At 54.8% G+C, this 22,573-nt stretch overlaps 7 protein-coding genes across 7 annotated transcripts; 4 read left to right on the top strand and 3 right to left on the bottom strand.

Moving 5' to 3' along the window:
• Window positions 1-2,181: 2,181 nt before the first annotated feature.
• CGCS363_v012490 (uncharacterized protein) lies at window positions 2,182-5,183 on the top strand (the record flags this gene model as incomplete). Its single annotated transcript, XM_036644339.1, has 4 exons — window positions 2,182-2,482; window positions 2,533-2,553; window positions 2,613-2,667; window positions 2,720-5,183. The coding sequence occupies 4 exons, from the start codon at window positions 2,182-2,184 to the stop codon at window positions 5,181-5,183; spliced, it is 2,841 nt and encodes a 946-aa protein (XP_036490936.1).
• Window positions 5,184-5,788: 605 nt separating this feature from the next.
• CGCS363_v012489 (putative aspartate-semialdehyde dehydrogenase) lies at window positions 5,789-7,101 on the bottom strand (the record flags this gene model as incomplete). Its single annotated transcript, XM_036644338.1, has 3 exons — window positions 5,789-6,591; window positions 6,652-6,906; window positions 7,074-7,101. 3 exons carry the CDS (start codon window positions 7,099-7,101, stop codon window positions 5,789-5,791), a joined length of 1,086 nt encoding a protein of 361 aa, XP_036490204.1.
• Window positions 7,102-7,803: 702 nt separating this feature from the next.
• On the bottom strand, window positions 7,804-9,799 carry CGCS363_v012488 (Trichothecene efflux pump TRI12; the record flags this gene model as incomplete). Its single annotated transcript, XM_036644337.1, has 4 exons — window positions 7,804-8,681; window positions 8,732-9,405; window positions 9,459-9,517; window positions 9,572-9,799. 4 exons carry the CDS (start codon window positions 9,797-9,799, stop codon window positions 7,804-7,806), a joined length of 1,839 nt encoding a protein of 612 aa, XP_036490206.1.
• Window positions 9,800-13,100: 3,301 nt separating this feature from the next.
• RIM4 (Meiotic activator RIM4) lies at window positions 13,101-15,735 on the top strand (the record flags this gene model as incomplete). The annotated part of the gene is made up of 8 exons (XM_036644336.1): window positions 13,101-13,311; window positions 13,429-13,543; window positions 13,595-13,849; window positions 13,897-14,026; window positions 14,084-14,174; window positions 14,227-14,646; window positions 14,707-14,777; window positions 14,836-15,735. 8 exons carry the CDS (start codon window positions 13,101-13,103, stop codon window positions 15,733-15,735), a joined length of 2,193 nt encoding a protein of 730 aa, XP_036490343.1.
• A 1,081-nt stretch (window positions 15,736-16,816) lies between these two features.
• Window positions 16,817-17,715, top strand: CGCS363_v012486 (Complex I intermediate-associated protein 30; the record flags this gene model as incomplete). The annotated part of the gene is made up of 2 exons (XM_036644335.1): window positions 16,817-16,895; window positions 16,958-17,715. 2 exons carry the CDS (start codon window positions 16,817-16,819, stop codon window positions 17,713-17,715), a joined length of 837 nt encoding a protein of 278 aa, XP_036490344.1.
• A 761-nt stretch (window positions 17,716-18,476) lies between these two features.
• On the top strand, window positions 18,477-20,950 carry apc5 (Anaphase-promoting complex subunit 5; the record flags this gene model as incomplete). The annotated part of the gene is made up of 3 exons (XM_036644334.1): window positions 18,477-19,257; window positions 19,305-19,398; window positions 19,450-20,950. 3 exons carry the CDS (start codon window positions 18,477-18,479, stop codon window positions 20,948-20,950), a joined length of 2,376 nt encoding a protein of 791 aa, XP_036490207.1.
• Window positions 20,951-21,157: 207 nt separating this feature from the next.
• CGCS363_v012484 (Cytochrome c oxidase subunit 6A) lies at window positions 21,158-21,969 on the bottom strand (the record flags this gene model as incomplete). Its single annotated transcript, XM_036644333.1, has 4 exons — window positions 21,158-21,200; window positions 21,253-21,420; window positions 21,658-21,682; window positions 21,822-21,969. 4 exons carry the CDS (start codon window positions 21,967-21,969, stop codon window positions 21,158-21,160), a joined length of 384 nt encoding a protein of 127 aa, XP_036490208.1.
• Window positions 21,970-22,573: the final 604 nt, after the last annotated feature.

Below are 22,573 nucleotides of genomic sequence, written 5' to 3'. Positions count from 1 at the left end.
TCAACGGTCTTTAAATTTGTGCATGCGAATCGAGACATGACAGAGGTGTCGAATTCCAGGCTCGCAAGTCCGATGGCGAATTCGTCTGCTGTATCCGCAGTAGAGGGTGCGATGAGGTTATCTCGAAGCTGAAAGCGCCAATCAGCACCGCCAGCGGAGGGGAATAGCCAGGGCTGGGCTCCAGACTGGCCCATCCCATCCCATGATTCTGGCAGGAGGCAGCTGCGTTAGCGGAAGGAAAGATAAGATAACGTTGAAAGGTTGAAAGATGGACGAAAGATGCACCTGTGCGGCCACGATGGCGCATGGGCCAGCGACAACTCAGAGAATGGATACGTACCTCTTCGATAGGTACGTATCCGTAGGTACCTTGAAGGAAGCGCCAGCAGCAAGCTTAAAAGCGGGCAGAGATGGTGGTGGCAATGGCAATCACCACACCCTCGTCGCGTTGCGGTCCGACCGATCCGCTGGGGGTTTTGTACAGGGCAACGCAGCAAACGCTGAGTGCCTGGAATCGACCGACTGACGGGCACCGCACAGGTTGCCATCGCCGGGCGATGGCTCGTCGGGTACCTAGGTGTGTGTCCGCGTATCTGCAGCAGAGCGGTGCAAATCAGGTCCAGACTCAGGCGGCTTACCTTCTTACATATGGATACATAGGTGGTTGCTTGGGTACGAGTACCTAAGTAAGGTAGGCACTAGCTAGTTATGCAGCCAAAGCAGGAATTCTGTCAATCCAATAAATAAACGCCATCGGTTCGTATCTCTTTGACAAGCTAGATAGCCAGGTCAGAATTAGTCTGTTTACACGTGCGAAGATGGCGCCAACCTTCTTTTTATTCCTTCCTCAATTCTTTTCTTTGCGCTTCCTTCCCGAGCTCTGCGCGCCGCTGCAGCTGCCAACTGCCTGTCAGGTACGGATGCCGTACTGCCTACCGCAGTACACTGCACCACTCGGTCGCTTGCTCACTCCGTGCTCCCGATGCCCATCACTTCCAGGTCCATTTGATTTGCACTTACGCAGTAATAAGATTCCTTGCCTGGCTGCTCGATAGGCCGAGATATGTGCACAAAAACACCGCTAAACGCCTACCGTCTTGTCCCCTTTTGGAGGGCTATCCCTGCTCGCATCCCGGTTTCGACCAGTTTCGGGCAAGTGATGGTGCAGAGGGAAAACGGCCAAACCCACCCATGTCAGTCCACATCCACAGTCGACCGCAGTGCTGTCCACAGGCCCATGACATGGCAATGGGCATTCCAACCAGGAAGTCCGCCCAGTGTTGCCGCCGTAGAATCATCTTAAGAATACGAGCTTTCCAGCCAACCCGTGCCTGCCAATACCTGACTTCCACCATGCATGTCCTTCCTCTTCCTGCCAGGCCTGCCTCATCCTTCCCTCTTCCCCAGACTGCCTGACCAAACCGGGAGAGGTGAATGAACCCTGACCTGCTGAAGGCCGCTCCTCCTTCCCGCGATTGAATTTGACTACGATTGACCACTGCAGACTGCAGGTGCGAACCGCCTTGCGGATATCTGGGCGCTCATCCTTGCCATCGGGTCTGCCGCCGGTTTGGGGGAATTCTTGAACATCACAGGCCCCCCCTGCAACTTCTTTCAATATCTTGTACCTGCCTCCCGCCAAAGCAACACACCCTTTTCTTGCCAGCATCCGTCGCCACGTCTCGCCGCTGCGACCGCGTCTGCCAAAAAAACACTCCGACTCAAACATCACCAGTCTTCTCCAAACGTCGTGAATGCGATCCAATTCCGACTGAGAACCGCTTCGCCGGCTCACCACAACATTGCGCATTCGTCATCACCGTACAAACGAAATAAGTACCGAGAATCCCGGTCAACACCATCTAAAACAGCTCCATTTCGTCTCGGAGACACCCCTAGAGCTCTCCGCCACCCGCTTTCCGTCTCCTCGGGAGCGTACACGATCTTCCGCGACCTCCGAACAACCTCGAGTCTCAACCTGCAACACAGCTTCTGGCAGCTTGAAACATCTCTATGTCTTTGACCTGGCTCACCATCAGCTCGGTTCGATACACCCTAGACATCGTTTCTGCAGCTACCAGATAACACCCGTCCATCGTCACACCCGATCTTTTTTCTCGGGCATTTTTGCCCTGCGAGCCCACCGAACCGTTCTGTCGTCACTTGCCTCGATTGCCCAGGATGGCCAGATTGGGGGCTTCACTATCGGCTGCTGCGAGTTGGCTCGCCGTATTCGCCTCGTTCCCGACAGCTTTTGCTGCGACGGAGACCATTTACATCACCGGGCAGGATAAGGATGGCAACACCGCAGAGCTCGCCACCAACCGACGTCCCGCCTTGTTCACTGGCGACTTTGGCGACTGCCTTGGAGGACAGAGTCTTTTCAACGTCACCAAATTCGACGCCGCCTACTATGCCGACAACATGACGGTCCAGTTCCATCTCGATGGAACAACCAACATCCGAAACGAGTCGTTGATGAGTATGCTTGAATGACCCCCAGCTTCCTCCAGACTACTGACGTTGAAATAGTGCACATCAATGTCGAAGCTTGTAAGCCGACTTGAGACGAACTTGCATGCAAGAAATGGGGATGTGCTGACTTGGCGCAGATGGCGAGACAAGATTCGAGATGAACTTTAACCCGTGCATGACCAACATCGCGAGGTGCGTCAACGTCCCTGCATCCTCCTCGCAATGACTCGCTGACATTGTGTAGTCTGTGCCCTTTGAATGCGAGCGTTCCGATTACTGCCTTCGCCGAGTTCAGGCTCACGCCAGCTCAGATCGATGGCATTCCCTCCATCGCCCTCGACATCCCCGACTTTGAAGGTTCAGCCCGTATCCAGATCTTTGCAAACTCGAGCGAGACTCAAATCGGTTGCTTCCAAGCCGTTATGCGGAATGGTAACAGCTTCTCTCATCCTGCAGCCATTTCCTCGATACTCGGCGTCTTCACTCTGGCCGCAATCCTTGCTTCGGTTGCAACTGCAATCTACGGCGTCAGCATTACTCACATCAGAACGCATTACGCCCACTCTCTATCAGTACTTGTCATCTTTGAGACTTTCCAGACCGTCTTTTTCTCCGGCGCCCTATCTGTCGACTGGCCCAGCGTTCTGCCTGCCTGGTGGAGCAACTTTGGATGGGCTGCGGGCATGATATACAGCAAGCAAATGGTTGACTCGATTGACGGATTTGCCGGAGTGACTGGTAATGCTAGTCAAGTCGGTGGTGCGGGATCGACGGTCATCAACACCGGCGGCGGTATAGTCCAACAGATCTACGGGCGCTCACTTGATAGTCTCTCGGACACCCCCATCGAAGTTGCCCCTCTTCCGCAAATCGCCAAGCTCGCTGTCAGAGAGCTCAACACAAGCAATCCCTACGAATACTACTGGTCCGGCTCTCCTGTAGCCCCTGGAATGCCTACACCTGGTAAATGGATTGGATTTGCTGGAGATCTGTCAGCTCTTGGCATCCCGGCCGCGGATGCCTTCACCATCGGTCTCGTCTGGTGGTTGGTAGCAATCGGCCTTGTTGCTGTGTCCATTACCGTTCTCAAGTTCTCTCTTGATGGAATGGCACGGTTCAAGCTGATGAACGAGGACCGCTTCTTGTACTTCAGGAATCATCTAGGAGGGTACCTGGCGGCTGGTGTTCTGCGAACGCTCCTCGTTGCGTTCTTCTCTCTGATGACTTTGGCCCTGTTCCAATTCAACATCCGCGCCCCCGCCGGTCCTACCGCTATTGCGGCCATCGTCTTTCTCATACTACTGGTTGGCGTTGGTGGCATAGCCGCTTATGCCTGTTTCTTCCGTCTACGCCTCGGAAAGTACGAAATGGGTCCTGACACGATCGTCTTTGAGCAAGGCAAGCTTTTTAGCTCGGTTCCGGCTGTCGCAGCAACCCGCGCAAGCAACCTCGGGGAGAAGGAAACGACGGCGAAACGATACGGATCGATGCCCTTCTTCAAGATTCGCTACGTTGATGACGACCCCAACCGAACGACAGTCCACAAAGACGAGGCGTACGTTAAGCGATTCGGCTGGCTTGCTGCTCGATACCGCCGGACGAGATGGTGGTTTTTCGCGTGTTGGCTCGGCTACCAGTTCATTCGGGCATGCTTCGTCGGCGGTGGAGCCCGAAACCCGCTTGCGCAAGTCTTTGGACTTTTCATCTGGGAGATCATCGCTTTCCTGGTGTTTATCAAACTGAACCCGTTTGAGGGCCAGCGAAACAACTCCCTGGCGATTTGGATGCTCGGCATTGCAAAGGTGGCGACTGCCGGTTTCTCCATCGCCTTCTTGCCCGCCTTTGCTATTGGCCGCATCCTATCGACAGTGTTTGGCATCATTATCATCGTGGTTCAGGGCTTCCTCGTCGTCGCGGTGTTGGTTTTGATCGTCCTCGGTTGCATCTCGTCATGGATGTCGCTCAACCGGAACCGCGAGCAGTTCCCCGAGAAGCTGGACGGACTTCGCATTAGATACTACGAGCACATGGCAGCAAAGGCGGACGATCTCCCTCCGCCCCCAAAACCCGACCCCAGCCAACTTCCCCCTCGGGAGCCCCCACAGCCATACTTCAACGTAACCAGTGTTCGTCGAGCTCGCAAGATTGAAGATGAACACGATGCGGGTGAGATGGAGGACGTCATCCGGCCTGTGAATGCATCGGTTGTTCAGTTTGCACCGGGCACGAAGACCAGAAACCGAGCGAATAGTGCCAGTTCGCGCTACTCGGTTAACTCCTTGCCACGCCGTGCCAGAGCAAACTCTCACCGCGCGTCATGGAGTTCAGCCGATTTCGCCGAGTGGGATAAGCAGGTGACCCGTGAGCGGTCTGGCTCACTTACCCACCGCAACGGCCATCAACGAAATGGTTCCTTCCGACAGGTGTCTCACTCGGAATCCCAGCCAGAGCTTGGTCGTGGATCCAACAACAACACGCCACTTCCGGAGCGGTCGGCGTCAACGAATGAGCTTCGCCGGATCATGACGCCCACCGAAGAGGTTCCGGAGGAGCACATTATGACTCCTGGCGCCATGGTTGCGGACGAAAAGCGCGACAGCAAGTCGGATGAGTCCACGATCTCACCAATCCATGAGGGAGACGAGGACAAGTATTTTGAGACGAAGCGGGATGTTTCGCCCATCCAAGAGAAGGACCAGAAGTCTTGAAATGATTTCTACACACCAATTGTTTTCAACGGCACCACGACGCCGTGTACCAAGCCTGCGACTTCATCGTTTTGACACGCCTTGATGGCGTTTTTTCTTCGCACTATTGCATAGCATTGCATAGACGGTCGCAACCACGGCCTGAACGAATTTGCATGAGAAACGGATTATGAGGCGTTGGACGGAAAAAAGAACTCATTTAGAAGGAGGAATATTTTGTAATGGCACCACAGTGTTAGGAAGGAGCGGCTGGTTGCGTGCAACCAGATTGCATCAAGCACATATTTGGCGGCCTTGGACAAGGCAGCCCGTGGACACATCTGCAGATATAAGTGGTCATTGGCATCCCAAGATAGAGCCTAGCTGCTTAGAATTAGAAATTCAGTATTGAAGTAATTCATTCACCTTCCAAGTCTGCAGTGATCATCACATATTTTGAGGGGAATTGCTCATCGAAAACCGCTTGCACTATTTTCATCTACCCTAAAATATATGTTCCAAGATTCCCTATATATCTTTTTTGACTTTCCAGAAAATGCACCCCGTCCCATGCCCGACACCTGATGTGAATATGTGTATATCTTTGAAAATCATCCAAGGACGCTTTAAGCAAAGCCCTTGAGAACGGCAGCCTCGGCGTTGAGAATGGAAGAGCCAGCGGCGCCGATGACGGTGTTGTGGCTGAGGGCGACGAACTTAATGTCGAAGATGCCGCTCTCGTCCTCCCTGACGCGGCCGACGCTGACGGTGTACCCGCGGCCGAGCTCGCGGTCCAGACGGGGCTGGGGGCGGTCGGGCTCGTCGAAGACGATGATGGGGCTCTCGGGCGCGGAGGGGCAGCCGAGCTTCTGCGCGTCGGAGACGTACTCGCGCAGGGCCTTCTTGACGTCCTCGGCGCTCGGGGCGGGGCGGCGGGCGAAGCGCAGGGAGACGCAGGCGGTGTGGCCGTCGAGGACGGGGACGCGGTTGCAGGCGGCGCTGACCTTGAGGTCCTTCTGGTCCTCGAAGGCGGTGAGGTCGCTGGTAATGTTGCCGAGGATCTTCTGGGCCTCGGTCTCGAGCTTGTCCTCCTCGCCCGAGATGAAGGGGACGACGTTGTCGATCATGTCCATGGAGGAGACGCCCGGGTAGCCGGCGCCGGAGACGGCCTGCATGGTGACGACGGAGACGGCGTCGACGGGGCCGAAGACGGATTGCAGGGCGGCGAAGGGGATGACGAGGCCGATGACGGCGCAGTTTGAGTTGCAGACCAGGAAGCCCTTTTGGAGCTTGTGCTGGGCGCGCTGGTGGGGGATGAGGTCGAGGTGGGGGAGGTTCACGGTGGGGACGACGAGGGGGACGAGGGGGTCGCGGCGGTAGTTCTTTGCGTTGGAGAAGACGGCGAGGTTGGCCTTGAGGAATTCCATCTCTGTTTTGGGGGTTGTGTTAGCTGTGACGATGTACAGAGAGGTGTGTTAAGGGAACGAACCAATCTCGCCAGCGACGTCGGAGTCCAGGCCGGAGAAGACAATGTCGCAGTCCGCAAACTCGGAGGCCTTGCACTCGCGCACGACGAGGTCGCCAAAGGGGCCCATGGGCGAGGCCTGCTTCCAGCGGACGGCATCGCGGTATTTCTTGCCGGCGGAGCGGGAGGAGGCGCCGACTGCGACGAGCTTGAGGTAGGGGTGCTGCGACAGGAGGAGGATGAAGCGCTGGCCGACGGAGCCGGTGCAGCCGAGGACACCTGTGTTATCCGGACCATGTCAGTATTTGTGTGTGTTCTCGAGTCTGGGGTTCATCATCGTGGTCTCGTGTGCTTGGTGTTGAGGTTCCGTTGACGGAGGAGCGCAGGGGCGGCAGCGGTTCATGGCGGGGGAGGGGCAATTTGGGGGGAATTGCGTTCGCACGTACCGCACTTCTTGACGGGGAATTCGCCCATGGTGTCTGAGGGTTTCGGGGGGTATCGAGGGTATCAATTGAGGTGAGAAAAACAAAGACAGACCAGTCCGAGAAGCGGGAGGGCTTGATATATGGGCGACGGTGATGTGAGTCAAGAGGGAGGTGGCATGTCGTGCCGCGCCCTGGCCCGATTATTTTTTGGGGACGAGGGAGCGACGTCGGTAGCACCCCGCCATGCCCCGCCATCGGAGCTTGCGTCGCTGTGCAGTGCAGGGGACGGAGCACCTGTAGCGCGGTAAATCGGTCGTCTCTGATTGGGAACTGACTTTTTTTTTTCCTCCCACTTGCGACTGCCATCTGCCGCTCTTCTCCCGCCGAACTTGCGCCAGCAGATGGCAAGGGTCCAGAAACCGGTCGGGATCTGGTGTCTGTTGATATCGCCGGCCGGCGATTGGAACCACGAAGTAATTGCAGGTGATCTGTCACGAGTGTGGCATACCCAGGGAGTAGCAGTTCCCGGTGCATTGTCATCCCATCACGAACTCTCATCGCATTGTGCCTATGCTTCAACAGGATGCCTGCCCCGGTGTATCTCAACTCCGCATCCTGTCACGGTTTCAAGCTGAGATGACGGCCAAGTGTAAATGGTATCATGGGGTGCACTGTTCACAGCGACGATGATGAAACTTCGGTATGTCATTGAACACAATTGCTGACTACAGACTGACGACACCCACGGACTTCAGACCTGAGACGGTGTCGTTGTCTTCTCGGTCTTCCCTTGAACATCAGATTTCTCGCTGCTCTGCAGCTTTTTCGCCACATCGTAGCTGAGGAACTTTTCCATGTTCGGTACCAGAAACGAGCTCAGCAGAAGGATGACCGAGAACGGGATTGTTGTGTAGAACACGATCCTGAATGAGCTCGTGTAGGCCGTCTTGAGCGCGCTCCCCACTGCCGAAATGATGTCCGCATTGATGCCCGGAACAGTCGAAAAGTCACCCGCCGTGATGGCTGCGAAAAGAGCTTCGATCGAGGACGACGGAAGACCTGCCTCCGTTGCGGCCGGAACCACATACTTTGGCAAGTTCTTATTCAGCTCATTTGTCAGGACAGACGTATATAACGCCTGCGCGACTGCACCGCCAAGACCACGGATGGATCCCATAACGCCTGTTGCGAGCCCGATATCTTGAGCTTGCCAGACCAGCGTGATTCCAGGAAACGAAATGTTGTCGACGAAGCCGATCCAGGTACACACCAGGGTCCCCAGAGCGATCGTCGCAGCCCATCGATCGGGCGAGATCGTGGTTAATGCAGTCATGAAAGCAAATGATAAGGCCGACGCAACGACGCACTGCCACTTCACCTTGGGCACGTAAGAGATGGTAAATCCTGCGATAGTCTGGCCGAGAAGAATTCCGCCGCCGACCACCGAGCTCTGCCACCCAATTTTCATCGAGTCTGTGGTGTAAATGCTGCCGATGATGGTAGGCCAAAGAACGGTGAGGGAGTAGTAGACCATCGCCCCGACCGTCGCGATGGCAATGATAGCGACGAAGCCGATGTTCTTGAACATCCTTGGGGGCATCAATGGCTGAACCTTGCAGAAGAAACCCTCTGCTGCAAGTCAGTTGAAGCACCACGTTGAGAACAATTTTGAGACTTACCATAGATGGCAAAGGCAGCCAGAGTGGCGATGCCAATAAGAAGAGTGCAGAGTACTTCCGCGCTCGCCCATGGATACGCAGATCCTCCCCATGAGAGACCTATGAGGAACAACACGCACCCGGAAACATAAAGAAAGATGCCAACGAAGTCCAAATCCTTGGTCATCTGGAGTCTGGTCTTCCCGTGAACGTGGAGCTGGTCGTATGATGGCGGGTGGTAAAAGAACCAGTAAAGAACCAAAGAGAGTACGCCAAGGATGTCTCCCATGTAGTAGCTCCATCGCCACTTTGAGACAGTGTTGTCGAAGAGGGATCGAGCAATGACAGGGCCAAAGACAGCGAAGGGTAGCGAGGAGAGGAAGACGATAGTGACGATAGGTCCTCTCCACTTATTCGGCACAAGCTCTCCCATAACGATGCCAAACGACAACTGCCCGGCCGCCGCGATGCCGTTGCAAACATTGGCGGCAATAAGGGTCTCAACCGTCTGAGCACATGAGCCGATAACGCAGCCGACGAGCCCGAGGATCGAAGTCCCCAGTACCATCCACTTGCGTCCGTACAGATCAGAGAGTCGACCGACGAGAAGGAAACCAATCGAACTGCCCATGGTCCACATGGTGGCAACCCAGTTGATGTTCTTGGAGGGACCGAGGTCTGCGTTGATGAGTGTGCTCCAATCAGGTCAGTATCTCTTCAAGTGAACCTTGTTGATGAATAGACTTACAGTGTGTTCGCAGGTAGTACCCATCCCAAGTATGCGCAGATACTTGCGAGGCATTGAGCCTAGGACCCTATCAGTTTCAATCCAAAGACATCGATCCCGTCAATCTAGCATACGGTCAACGTTCCAAGGAACTGTGGGCTGCGAAAGTAACCGGCAGGCATGGCATCGTAGTTGCCACCGACGGCCTTCGTATCAATGTAGTCGACGGTTCCATCGGCATGAACCACTTTGGTGACGTTGCCATCGTGGGTCTGTACTTTGCTGATATCATTCTCGGTCTCGAGATGGCGCGTAGTAGGCTCCTTGGCCTGTGTGCCGGATTGCCCGTCAGAGGAAGACATGGCTGTTGGAACTGGACACCGAATATCGGCGGAGATCTTTGGACGTGTAGAGTCTTCAGATCCAGCGAAGAAAAGATCCAGGCTGCTGGCTGCGGGTCTCGCTACCATGGAGTTGGGACGTTGACCAATATTAAATAGCACGGCTACCCTCCCCTCAGCAGACGGACGCCTTCATCCAAACGTATGGATCGCCGGAATGTGCTACCCCAGTTCAAGGGAAAGGATGGTTATTCTTTCCCCACGCAACCCCGGAATCCAGGGATCTGGGGAAGTCGTGGCCGGCAGAAAGGGTGATTCAGGGGGGGGTTTCTCCCCAACGCAGGTGAGAGGCTGGAGACATGGATAATGAAGAGTCCAGGGCGATTGGGCTCTTGTGCATCCACGAGTGAAACTAGCAGCATTGAGGTGGTACAGAAGATAGATAGGCTTGGGACGTCGCATTCCTCGGGCGCTCTAGGGCGAGACATCGGCTAGACCAGTGGCTGAGAGAGCGTCTTTCAGCCAAGACTTGTCTCGCTTGGATCCGCGTACTCGAGATGGACCTCCATCGATGCGACTTAGTGCGGGCCACAAACGTGCAGTGGCTTGAAGTAGACAAGGCGATGTCGCAGCCAGGATGACATCCAGTCAGCTCACCAAGCCTTCGCGTCGTAGGGCAGGTGTTAGTGAGCAGTGAGCACCAGTCCTCATGTCATAGGGGCATTCGGACTCGAAGGGTTGGGTAAGGTAGCCTGGCTACCACCCTGCGTGTGGCATTCAGAAAAGACCAGACACTGAATCATCGAGGCGCATGGTGTGGCATACATGCTGCGGTCGCATCGTTCCGCATGTTTGGGCTCGGATGAACATGAGCGAGGTCGAAGACCGGGAGGAGGAAAACCAATTCCGGAGGGGGAAGAAACATCCCAGGGCTGAGGAATCCGGGGACCGGTACTTGCCCCCTAGCTCCGCGGTGACAAGGGTTTTTGGAGATGCGGAGAAGGTCCCGAACACACGGTTCTCCAACGTTCACGTCAAAGACTGGGATCGAGAATAGTTGGTCTTTTCAGGCTAGAAAAGTGGCCCAGAAGCGAGAGGCGTAAATCTTGGAGTCGAAAGGACGGTTGTGCTTGGAAATGCCCACCCGCCAAGAGATGGAGCTGCGGAACCAATCGTTGTGTAGCTGACCTCCGTATTGAGAATCGACTGCCGAATGCAAGCCCAGCTGCAGGACGCTGAATCGGATGAACTTGATTACCTGAAGGTCTTTGGGCAGATTCCCAGATTCCCCGACAAGTCCGACGGTGTGCTATGTCTGCATTGGAAGACAACGTCAAGTACAAAAGCTCGATGGGTCACCAAAGTTAAGCCACGAAACTTTCCTCCTCACGTTGGGAAATCAATTCCGGAATGGTATATGTCTCAGCTGTTCAACTCAAGCCCGTTCACATGTTCGATAATCCCGCCTTAAGGCACTGATTATCAATCGTCCGCTCAAGTTGAACGAGAACCGACAGCCAACATGCAATCAGCATGTCTCGCGATTAAACGGTTCTCAGCTTTATAGACCGATAAAATAGAAAGAAAGAAACCTCTAAATGACGCACTTACCTAAGAGACAGCCCATTATTGGTCGTCTCTCGCGTCTCAACCCTCAAACTCCAAGGCGGCTCTTGGAAGATAATATGACGCGGCCACTGGTTGGGAGGAAACATGAGAAGCCCCAGGCATGGAGGTCGTTGCCTGCGCGCAGCGCTATATATTTCCTATAGTTGTCATTACCATCTCTGTCGCCGTCTCTGTCGTTGAGTAGATCCCCGAGGAGACATCTTCGAGCCTGCCCAAGCCGGGTATCGGTGGCTAGATACTTCAGCTTTGACCTGACTTCGTCGAAACCTGCGATCTTTACTTGACGCAAGGCTTTGCACATCATCCTATGAATCCGTAAGACTTGAACGCCGGTGTTGAAAGTAACTCCACCCATAACTCCGACATTTTTAACCCGTGCTTCCAAACCTGACGCTATCTGTGATTCCCAATTTGCTTCATATCCGACTAACACGGTGGGTCTTCTTGCCAACATCGCATCTTCTTATCCATATTCGGTCGATTTTGCGTCAACCCAAGTGACCACACCTCTCCCCACACCCAACAGCATTTGTTTCTTCGTCATTGTGTGATCAAGGCAACTTATTTCTGACCATAGTTCTTCTGCGGTGACCACAAACAGCGACAATTTTGCCTCCATCATGACCAGCTAAAGTCTCTTATCTTATTCAATGATTTGAACCACAATTATGCAGCGATTGAAGACTTCAATGGGAGGCTTGATTGGCATCTTCTCCGCCTTTTTGAGCTGCTCTGATACCACCCAACTTATAAACAAGCAGACTCAGGGGTTATAGCCTTCCTAGTCTGCCCCAGCAAAAGATATATCACAACTTATTTATCTCCAGTTCGTGAATAAGAAGATTAGCCAGCAAAGAAGTGAATGCATGCTTTTGGCCAGCTCACAAGTGTCTGCACAAACAAAGGCTGGATGATGAAGTACTGCACTCTAAGATGAAGATCCAAGTGCTATTCTACTCATTTGCCTTCATATCAACAAAGGCACCAAGCCTTTTCACCCCACTTTGTGAACTTCTGCTCCCACATGCCCGGAGGCACCGGAGGTCCTTTGACTACTACCGATTCGGAGGGCCCACAAACTCGGAGGTGTGCTCCGGCCAGCACCAACATCAGTGCAAAACACCTCAGGGGCTGTTCAGCGCGTGTGACCCTTAAGTCACCTCTGAAAGAGCCAATCACCACCACCTCTGCCACCATCGTGATCAACACAGACCGAATCTCTTCTGCTTCAAAAGGCGAGTGCTACCATTCTTGATCCCATAGAGTGCGAGAGCTGGCGGGTCCCCTCTCCCTGGAGGCTGCTCTCGCCATTCTAGTAATTATCATGAACGCCGAGAGCTCTCTTAACCACGATTGAAGCCCTATGCAGCCCACGTTTTGAGATATTGGAATATCCCCTCCGTCCACCACCACCCAGCTGGTTTCTGAAACCCTACTCACCCCCAGATTTGGTCTCTCTACCTCCCCAAAGCAACCCATCTCCTACCTTGCCTCTCCAACTCCCCATCTCTCTCCCACACACGCTTACCCATCTCCATCTACCCTCTTCCACATTACCCATCTTACACCATCCATCTCTCCATCTCCATCTACCCAAATCCTTTCCTTCTTCGCACATCCCCAGCTTCACGAGCTTCGTTTGACTCTTCGCTGCATCTTTTTTTGCGTCGCGGAAAAATCAAGATCGTCCATCATGTCTGGTTCTACCGATAACAGAAAGCTCCTCGAGCAGCTCCAGAAGCTCTCTTTCCAGCACGAGCTGGAGCAGGCTTCGATGGCTGGTTCTGCGGCCTCCCAGATGGCTGAGCCTGTCTACGGCCTCCAGAACCTGTCTGTCTCGGCTAGCAAGTCGCCTGACTTCTCTTCGGCCTCGTCCGAGGATCGCGACCCTGAGCGCGGCGGTGGTAAGCTTCCCTCTCTTTTCTTCCCCCTCTCTGTTTTGATCGCTTCGATGACGCGATCTTCCATCTGACGCGATTTCGCTTCCTTCGCGATGAAAAATACTGACATCTCGATCACAGGTGTCCGCCTGGACGTGTCTTCCCTTCGCGGAAGCCCCAACAGCTTGGCTCGCCGCTCCGAGGCCGTTGGCAAGGCTCTGCGCCCTACCATGTCGGCTACTGCTACCTTGTCTGTGTAAGTCAATCTTCTGACCATTCGCTTCTACCTCAGCTAACTCGTCTCTAGTCACGCCCAGAAGGGCCCTGCTCAGGACGACGGTGATGTCTTCAATGACAGCTCCGCCGACGACAAGCCCCTTGGCATGTCTTCCTCTGCCTACAAGCTCAACCAGAGCCACATTCAGCAGGCCGGCTTCAAGGGCAAAGACGTCGTTCGTCGCAACTACGACGAGGGCTCTCCCACGAAGCCCCGCTCTGCCAGCAACAAGCTCGTTGACCCTCAGGCTACTTGGCCTGCAACTGCTTGCATCTTCGTTGCCAAGTAAGTATTCTCACAAGCTCTAGTCTGTCCTCTGCTAACCTCCACAGCCTCCCTGAGCATCGTGAGGACTACACTCTCGAGGCTGCAGTCACCAAGGAGTTCCAGCGCTTCGGCGTCGTCTTTGTCAAGATTCGTCGCGACACCAACGGAATGCCATTCGCTTTCGTTCAGTTCACCGTAAGTACCTCCATCATCGCTTCTGTTACCACCTCATCATACTGACTCCAATCATAGAATGACGAGAACGCCAACGAGGCCCGCATCGAGGGCAAGGGTGCCATGATCCTTGGCCGTCCTTGCCGCACCGAGACTGTGCGCGCCAACCGTACGTTGCCATTTCCACCCTCATGCTTTTCTCATACTGACTCTTCGCACAGGCACTTACATCATTTACCGTCGCAACCGCACTGCGATCACCGTCGAGGAGGCCAACGAGCTGCTCACTCCCTTCGGCGATCTCGAGACCGCTCGCTTCCTCGACGACGAGATCCAGCAGCAGATGCGTCTGCCCGTTACGATCCGCGTCCAGTTCAAGGAGTTCGACTCTACCCAGCAGGTCCTCAAGGCCTTCCGCCTGAACAGAGTCTACCATGTCGAGGCCTACGACTTCAAGAAGGCTATGCAGGCCAGGTCTCGCAACCCTGAGCGCGTGTACCTCGACACCTACGACCGCGACCGTCGTTCCATCTTTATTGGCGACTTGCCTCTCAACTTCACCGAGAGCGACATTCGCATTCTCATGGAGGACGTTGGCAGCGTCGTCTCCGTTCAGGTCAAGCGCCTTGATTACCACCGTGGTTAGTTGTCATTTCTCCCTTTCCTTTCCACATCCAAGAGTCAAGCTAACACATGAACAGAGGGCCCCAAGCTCATCGCTTTCGTCGAGTTCACCAACCCGACCGTCCCTGAGATGGCCATTGAACGCTATGTAAGTATTTTGCCTTTCACTTGACAACTTACCAAGATGGATGACTGACACCTCGAAGCATAACAACAATATCCAGGGCTACTACATCCGCGTCGAGCGTCGCACCAACCAGAACCGTCGTGGTGTCTCCAACACCCCTGGCCGCTTCCATGGCAACGGCTTCAACGGCGCTGGCCCTTCCAACATGGGCGGCAGAGCCCCTTCTACTCCCGCTCGCGAGCAGCGTGGTCCTCTGGCTATCGAGGCCGGTTCCAGCTTTAACCAGGAGGCTGTCCAGAACACTCCCGTTCGCCAGACTCCTCTCCGCAACGAGATGCACTCTGGCATGGCCCAGACTCAGAACGTCATGCAGCCCACCGTTGTTCAGACCCCTCAGCACCAGAACGGCATGCAAGTCCAGCACGTTCAGCAGATGCCTGCCCAGACCCAGCAGCAGGTTGGCCCCGTCCTGAACCAGGTTCCTAACCAGGTCCAGAACTATGTTGCCCAGCAGGTTCCTGCTCAGGTCCAGGTCCCCGTTCAGGGACAGATGCAGTTCAACATGGCTCCCCCCATGGGTCCTCATCCTCAGCAGCAGCACATGGGCACTCCCATGGGCCATCACCCTCACCAGCAGATGGGCCCTCCCCCCGTTCCTCAGATGAACACCCCCATGATGCCCCAGTCTGGCTCCTACATAGGCACTCCCTTCTCCCAGGGTCCCTTCTCTCAGGGTCCTGGCTCGGCCTATGGCTTTATGACTCCTCAGCCTTCCCCTGGCGCTCCCTTCTGGGGCTACGGTCACGGAACTCCTCTTTGGACCCCGTTCCCCGTCGACCCTGCCGCCTTCATGGCCTTCACCAGCCCTGTTCCCCCCGCTCGTTCCAACGGCGTCGCTCCCGCTGGTCCCCAGCTCGAGGCCAACCAGGTCACCCAATCTGAGCCTGTCATGACTGACAACAGCATCACCCAGGCTTAGGTCACTTTCTCTTGTTCGATTTTCAATCATTCCGGTTCCAGTTGTCGGTTTATCCAGACGTTTCGGTTTTCCACAATCCGAATCAATCATTCGACTACTTACACATCGGCTTATTATTCGGAAATCCAACATTTCGGTCCCAAATCGACTGGTACCCAATCGTATTGCTTGACAAATCTCATCTTTCTTTCCTTCTTTCGTGGTTTACAAACCATAAACAAACAAAATTGGTGTTGGGATTTGGTGTGTGGTCAGATGGGATCTTTTCTTGTGACACAGGGTAATGGTTGATGGATTCAAGGTTCGGTAATAGAGAAATGGAAACAAAATGGAGTCATAGAAGGTTTGGTTTGTGCCAAAGAGCACTTTGTCTACTCTCGATGTCAGGCCGACTTTCATCTAGTTAGCAATACAGTCTTGAGTAAAAGCTTCCGTGCTGTGGTTCTCATGACCAGAACGTTTGCGGGTGTCGGGGTTTCCGAGCGCAAGGTTCGGTCCACGGATACTACTATGCTGCAAGATTGCCATCATCTTCGTCTCTGAAGCTATCGCGGAGGTTCAAAAGCCAGCACGTCTGTGGATATAGGTAACCTGGCACCGACCCATCGTGATGTGATGGCGACACATCTTTGAGGGTCTGTTTCAACTTGCCGTTATCGAAACTTCGATCTGGCGAATTGAACCGAACCACCACAGATTTTGAAGAGCTTAGCACTCCCTGCGGCTTTTGGAAGTCATGTTGTGTTGACATCTAGGCTGTAATCGGGAAGTTCAGATGTCGTCAAATGGCCGTAGCGCGGGCCATATTTATCCCGATGAGAAGCTTCAACTCCATGTACCCTTGTACATCCTCGGAGCTTGAAGGAAGCAACTGAAGATCTCCCAAGCTCGCCGACACTATTTCGAGCGTACCCGACGAAAATTCAATCTCCCGCTTCACAGCGATTCACAGCACCGAATTTACTTAGCGAGAGGGATCGAAGATACAAGCCCCGCGACTGGTGGCGCATCACAGACTGAGCTTCGGCTCCAACAACCACACCACCAAACGTCTTGGCTGCGACCGCAAAATACCAAAAAGATGCGGGCATCACCATCACTCATGGGCAAGGGCTTCTGGGCTCGAAGTTTAGACCATTTCAAGCGAAGCGCGACCATTGGTGAGCTCCTCCCATCCCCCAGGCCTGCTCTTCGGTCCCCCACTAACCCTCGTCCGTCGCAGCTTTCAAAGCAGAAGGCATAAAAGGCGCGCAAGGCCCCTACATACTCCAAGACTTCCGCGCGCCCAACTCGACCGAAGACTGCAAACTCCTCTCCGACCGCGAAATCGGCGGCTTCTCCGAGGTCGCCCTCGACTGGGTCCCCTCAACATCCTCCTCCCCGACACAAGCCTCTGAAAGCACACAACCAACAAGGACCGGCTACGCCCGCTTCCACGGCACGATATCCACCGCGCTGCCGAAAGACGACCCCAAGATCCAGCGCACAGGCTTCGCGGCATGGCGCACGCCCAACCAGCAGCCCACGGTGTTCGGCAAGTCATTATGGGACATTGACCCCTACGTATACCTCGCGATGCGCGTCAAGTCGGACGGGCGCAGCTACTTCATCAACCTGCAGACGGACTCGGTCGTGCCGACAGACCTGCACCAGCACAGGCTGTTCGCGAAGCGGCCGGGCGAGTGGGAGACGGTGTTTGTCAAGTGGAACGACTTTGTGCGGACGAACCACGGGTTCGTGGTGGAGCCGCAGACGGAGATGCTGAGGTCCAAGGTCACGACGGTGGGCGTTGGACTCACGGATCGGAGGCCCGGGCCGTTTGAGCTCTGCATCGAGAGGATATGGGCTACGAACGATGTCGAGGAGGCGGAGGCAGCAGAGGCGGAAGCCGATGCGGCTGCTACGGAGAAAGCCAGGCAAGCGAGGGAAAGCGAGTTGAGGAATAAGCAGGGGCAGAGTATCCGGTGGTCAATTAGGTGATGTGCCAGTCCTACATCAGGCTGCACAAGGAGCTTTGGGGAACGTGCAAGTATGGCGGTTGCTTGCTCGCATCTAGATCGCCGGCGGAAGCTGGCGTACCAGTGAGTACAGCACGGGCAGCTCAGAGATGATTGATGGCATGCTCGTAGCTGGATTGGACAGTGTAGAAATATTCTGTAAAAATACCAAACGAAGGTCAATGCTCTTAGAACAACCCCAAACATTCCAATTAGGTCATAATAAAGATGATCGGAAACACTTGCCTTGAATCTACTATCATTTTGTCATCCCGCTAAGAGGTGCTCCCATGACTATCATCGGGGTCAATAGGGATTTCCATTTTCTTGAGAGAGGATAGCTGTGTTGATGATTGGTCAAAATGACGACGTTATTCCCCGGCATTTATGACCAATCATACCCCGCCAAAGCCACAGTGTGGACCTCGAAGCATCACTCAGGAACTCACCCATCGCATCACGACTGGTAATTTGAATGAAGGTGGAAGGCGCCGAAAAGTCGTATAATCACTAGTTTGTACAAGGCAGAAGAAGCTGCCACGTTCCTAACGCGCTGGTTCAGCTCCTGCTCAAGGGCATTTCGTTTGGCGCGGTCCCGACGCGCCTACCGCCTTCACTTGCCTGGAACCTCCAAAACATGGTCATCCACGACCCTGACGATTATCGGCACGACTTTAGATGATCAAATTCGAAACTTCATCCCGAAGCGAGACCAAAGCATTTTCGCACTGACGAGGGCACGCCATGGCGCGCTACCTCACGCCAGCCAAGATTGGCCTCCTCGCCCTCGTCGAGCTCTACACAGACGAACACGTCCCCAGCACAGCCATCATCCCGGTCCTGTCCTTCGTCACATCCCGTCTTCTCGACCCAGACCCGCAGAGTCTGACAACCGCCGCCAGCATAGAAAATCGCTGGCAGAAGGCAGAGAGCACCGTTAGCCTTGTCATCGGCATTAAGGATTTCGAAAAACTGCTCAGCGCTCACTCCGTTGTCGTCGGTCTGCCCGGGAGGAAGCTGTGGGACACATTCCTTGCAAAGCTATGGGACGTCAATTCTCTGGATGCACTTCATGAATTCTTTGGTCGACAATCGAAGTGCCTAGTCAAGACCAAAGAGGAACTACGCCGACTTGGGATTGAGGGTGATGCGGCGGCACAGGAGCAACTAAAAAGGGCGGGCATCACGCTGTCGAGAAATTCGCCCCTGGGGCAGTTCGTCAGGAGGAGTCAGCTGGAGTTCTCGCGACTTCGGTTCCACGATGTCACGCAACTCTGGACAGACTTTGTTCAGTACCGACAACCAACGGCCGGGTATCTGCGTCGGAGGAATCCGTCATTCGGACGGCTGAGCTTCGACAATGTGCTCATGACGGGAGACCAGGCGGACTGGGATCCGGAGGGCGTGGCGGCGCTGACTTCTGTCGTCTACGGGGACATGGTGTCAAGCGGCACGCCCTCTGCTGTTCCAGTCAGTACAGATGACATTGAGCTCTTGTTGGAGTTTCAAATCGATCAGATGCAGAGTCAGTCCATCGCGTTGAGAAGCCTGAAGCTTAGCTAACAAGACCAGAATTCGGCACACGAATACCGCTCGAACTCCGCAATCAATTTCATGACCTTCTGGGCGACAGCTTTTTGGTGCCCAGCTTGAGGCATTACTTAAGGTTCGTCTCGTTTGCCCTTCCTGCGGCAACTAGGTTGCTTACCTTTGACAGCTTTCTAGACGCGTGGAAATCCGGCGATTATCCCACAGCATTCGACTTCCTCCACCAGTATTTTGACTACACAATGCAGAACCGGGACAGAGCATTCTACCAATACGCGCTAATGAATCTGGCCGTGCTTCAGGCAGACTTTGGCTGCTACAAAGAGGCCGTGGCCGCGATGCTCGAGACCGTGTCCACGGCTCGCGAAAACCGCGACATGTCCTGCCTGAATTTCGCCCTTAGCTGGCTCTTCCACTTCGGTATGGCCCATCCAGACCTGGTTAAGGATCTGGAAGCGGACAGTCTGTTGGGTACGGCAAAGGAGAGTCTTGCCTACCTGCGAGTCAAGGCCAAGGAGACGGGAATGTGGATGTTGTGGGCTTCAGTGCTTCTCAGCGAGGCAAAGCTCGGCCTCGCAAACGGAGAAAGTGTGGCTACATCCATCGAGCTCATGGTCCGCAGCTCGCACCTGGTTGTCGAGCGGAACATGAAGAGCATGTTTGGGGGTCAGCTCTCCATCATGATTGCCTTGTGGGACAGGATCGGCCTCGCGTCGCTCTCGGCCATGAACTGCGAGATTTTTCTTCGCTGTCACGCAAGGCATTCGACCTTTGAGGACGAGTTGAAGATCACGGCTCGCCTAGCTCAACAGCTCGTAGCAAGGGGCAAATTCGACGAGGCGCTGCAAAAGATGGAGAGCTTGGACGAAAACTCGTTGCGAGCTTGGAAGCCGAACCAATACTGGTTCAAGTACCGAGGAATCATCAAGCTGAGGAGAGATTTGCACCATAACAACCTTGATGGCGCGGAGCAGCTCCTCGCCCAACTTTTACAGTCGAAGAAAGACGACCTCGAGGTGGACATGGCCTTCGTCATCGACTTCCTTCATGTCGACTGCCTCATTCGACGGGGCAACCTGCCAGAAGCCTTTTCCAAGGTAGAAAGCATGCTTGCTTCGCTTCGAGATGACAAGAGGGACATTCAACTCCGCGTGAGGCTGATGCTGCTTAAGGTCCATCTATACGACAAGTGTGGTCGGCCACAACGAGGGTTTACCATCGCCATGCGAGCAGCTAGCATGGCTTGGAGGTCGAGGCTGGTAGCAAGCCTGTGGCAGGCCATTGGTGCCATCGCCAATATCCTGACGTCCCTGGAAGAGTTCGAGGCTTCAATCCAGCTGCTAAACGCCATCCTCCCACGCAGCCTCGAGTGCGACTCTGCGGCCCTGGCAGGACAGCTGTATTCCTTCCTCGCAGACGCCAACATGGGCATGGCAGGCAAGATGGCACCACAGTCAGCGAAGCGCAGGGAATATCTTACCCGAGCCACCGGCGCCATCCAAAAGGCGTTTGATTACTATTCCAGCATCGAGGACATTACACGGCAGTGTGAGATGATGGCCAAGAAGGCCACCATCATGAAGGTGGCGGGAGACAAGGTCCTCGCAGCCGATTACGCGGCCGCATACGTAGCATTACGAAAAAGCGCTGCTTCGCTCTCGGTTTCATAGGCTATAGACCGACAGAGTTCATTTGCATGGGGACGGTGCATAAGTAATGCGATGGGGGTTTGTTTTAAGAAGGCCGCATCTCTTCGATTGCTGTGACATAGGGAAAATGTACAGAATAGTCTACCCCCCAACAAGCGTGTCCCGAGTCTATGGATCGCTCCCTCCCCGATGCGAGTGCACGCATTCTGGTGCCCAAGTTCTGGCAGTTTAAGCCTTGTCCTTGTTGTGGTAGTTGACGGAGTCGTTCCAGCTGCAGACTACGTTAGCAAATTCGCCCCGTCTCTCATAGTCCCCATACGTACAAGAGGGTCTTGTCACCGTTGCCCCACTGGTAGTTCTTGGTGCGGATGTTCTGGTAGGGGTACTCGACGCGCTCCTCCAGAGGGGGCATGTGGCTCCAGTGCTCCCAGTGCTCGTTCCAGAGGACGTAGGCGTTGGCGCCGGCGAGGGCGAGGGCGGGAATGCAGGCGCTGTATCACACACACATGGTCAGCCTACGATCTCCTTGGCTCAAGGTTTCCCTCGATCTCCAATTGACAAATCCCGCGTGCCGTCGAGTCCGTGATTTATGCCCCTCCAATCCCAATGCGAGTTCCGACACTTCCTCCGTCGCAATGTCCTGCATCAACAATTTCTTCGACGGCGTAGGGATTCACTCAATCGGAGGGGCTGATTCTCTTCGGGGGTTCGGAGGGAAAAAGGCATACTAGATGGAGATCTTGCGCCAGAGTTCTGCTCACGTTCGTTAGCATTTCTATATTTCACTCAATTGGTTTCCTCCCCACAGGCCCAATTGGCTCTCGTCCCCAACGTCACTCTTCCCCCATCTCTCCTGAACCCGCACCACAGCAGAAGGAATGGTATGACGAACCAGTGGTGCCGGCGGCGTGGTGCTTGGCAGCCTCGCGCTCCCTGACGAAGGCGTTGTCGGTGCTGGCGAAGCGGCGCTGGACAGTGGAGCGGGCGGCCGGGGCGCGGGCAGCGCTGCGCGCGGCGGCGGAGAAGAGGCGGGCGCTCATGTTGTGTGTGCGGTATCCGGTGTGGGTGGTGGAGGGGAGATTTTTTGTGACGTTCGGTCGTCGGTCGGCGGTGGTGAAGATTGAGGTTCGTTGCGGGACGGGAATCAGGTCATGGAGCTCGGTTAGCGGGAACCGGTGGTGGTGATGGCCGGGTTTGTGGCCTGGATTGTTAGGCAGCAACGAAGGGCAGGGATCTGCTGCTCTGTCTTTTTTTGGTGGGCGGGCTTTGCGGGATGACTAAATGATGTCAGGTCATTTGCGGAGGAAGTAGGAACTGGTTTCCTGGGGCGATGGAGGAGCAAGGCATTTAACCCCCTGCAAACGGCCAGAGTTTACCAAAAGGGAAACCCAAAATTGGCGTAATTCGAGTCTTAGTTTTCGCTTGCTTCTTGATTGTGAATAATGAATTGTATGGCTATCGAAAGGACGCCAATTGATGAGTTGAGGCAGCGTTGTATCGGGTCACGTGACACCGCCTCAAGGTCGTGCCGCGTCCATGACGGCAGCGACGTCGCGCGGTCACTCACGACGTGTAAGCGGTCGAGGGCGAAGTTGCTCCAGCCAGACGCCGTGGTCTCACTTTCTCGCATTCGTGAACGAAAAG

Source organism: Colletotrichum siamense, assembly GCF_013390195.1.
Source record: "Colletotrichum siamense strain Cg363 chromosome Unknown KSG_Cg363_contig08, whole genome shotgun sequence".
Classification (NCBI taxonomy): domain Eukaryota; kingdom Fungi; phylum Ascomycota; class Sordariomycetes; order Glomerellales; family Glomerellaceae; genus Colletotrichum; species Colletotrichum siamense.
This window is presented reverse-complemented; position numbering and strand designations above follow the sequence as displayed.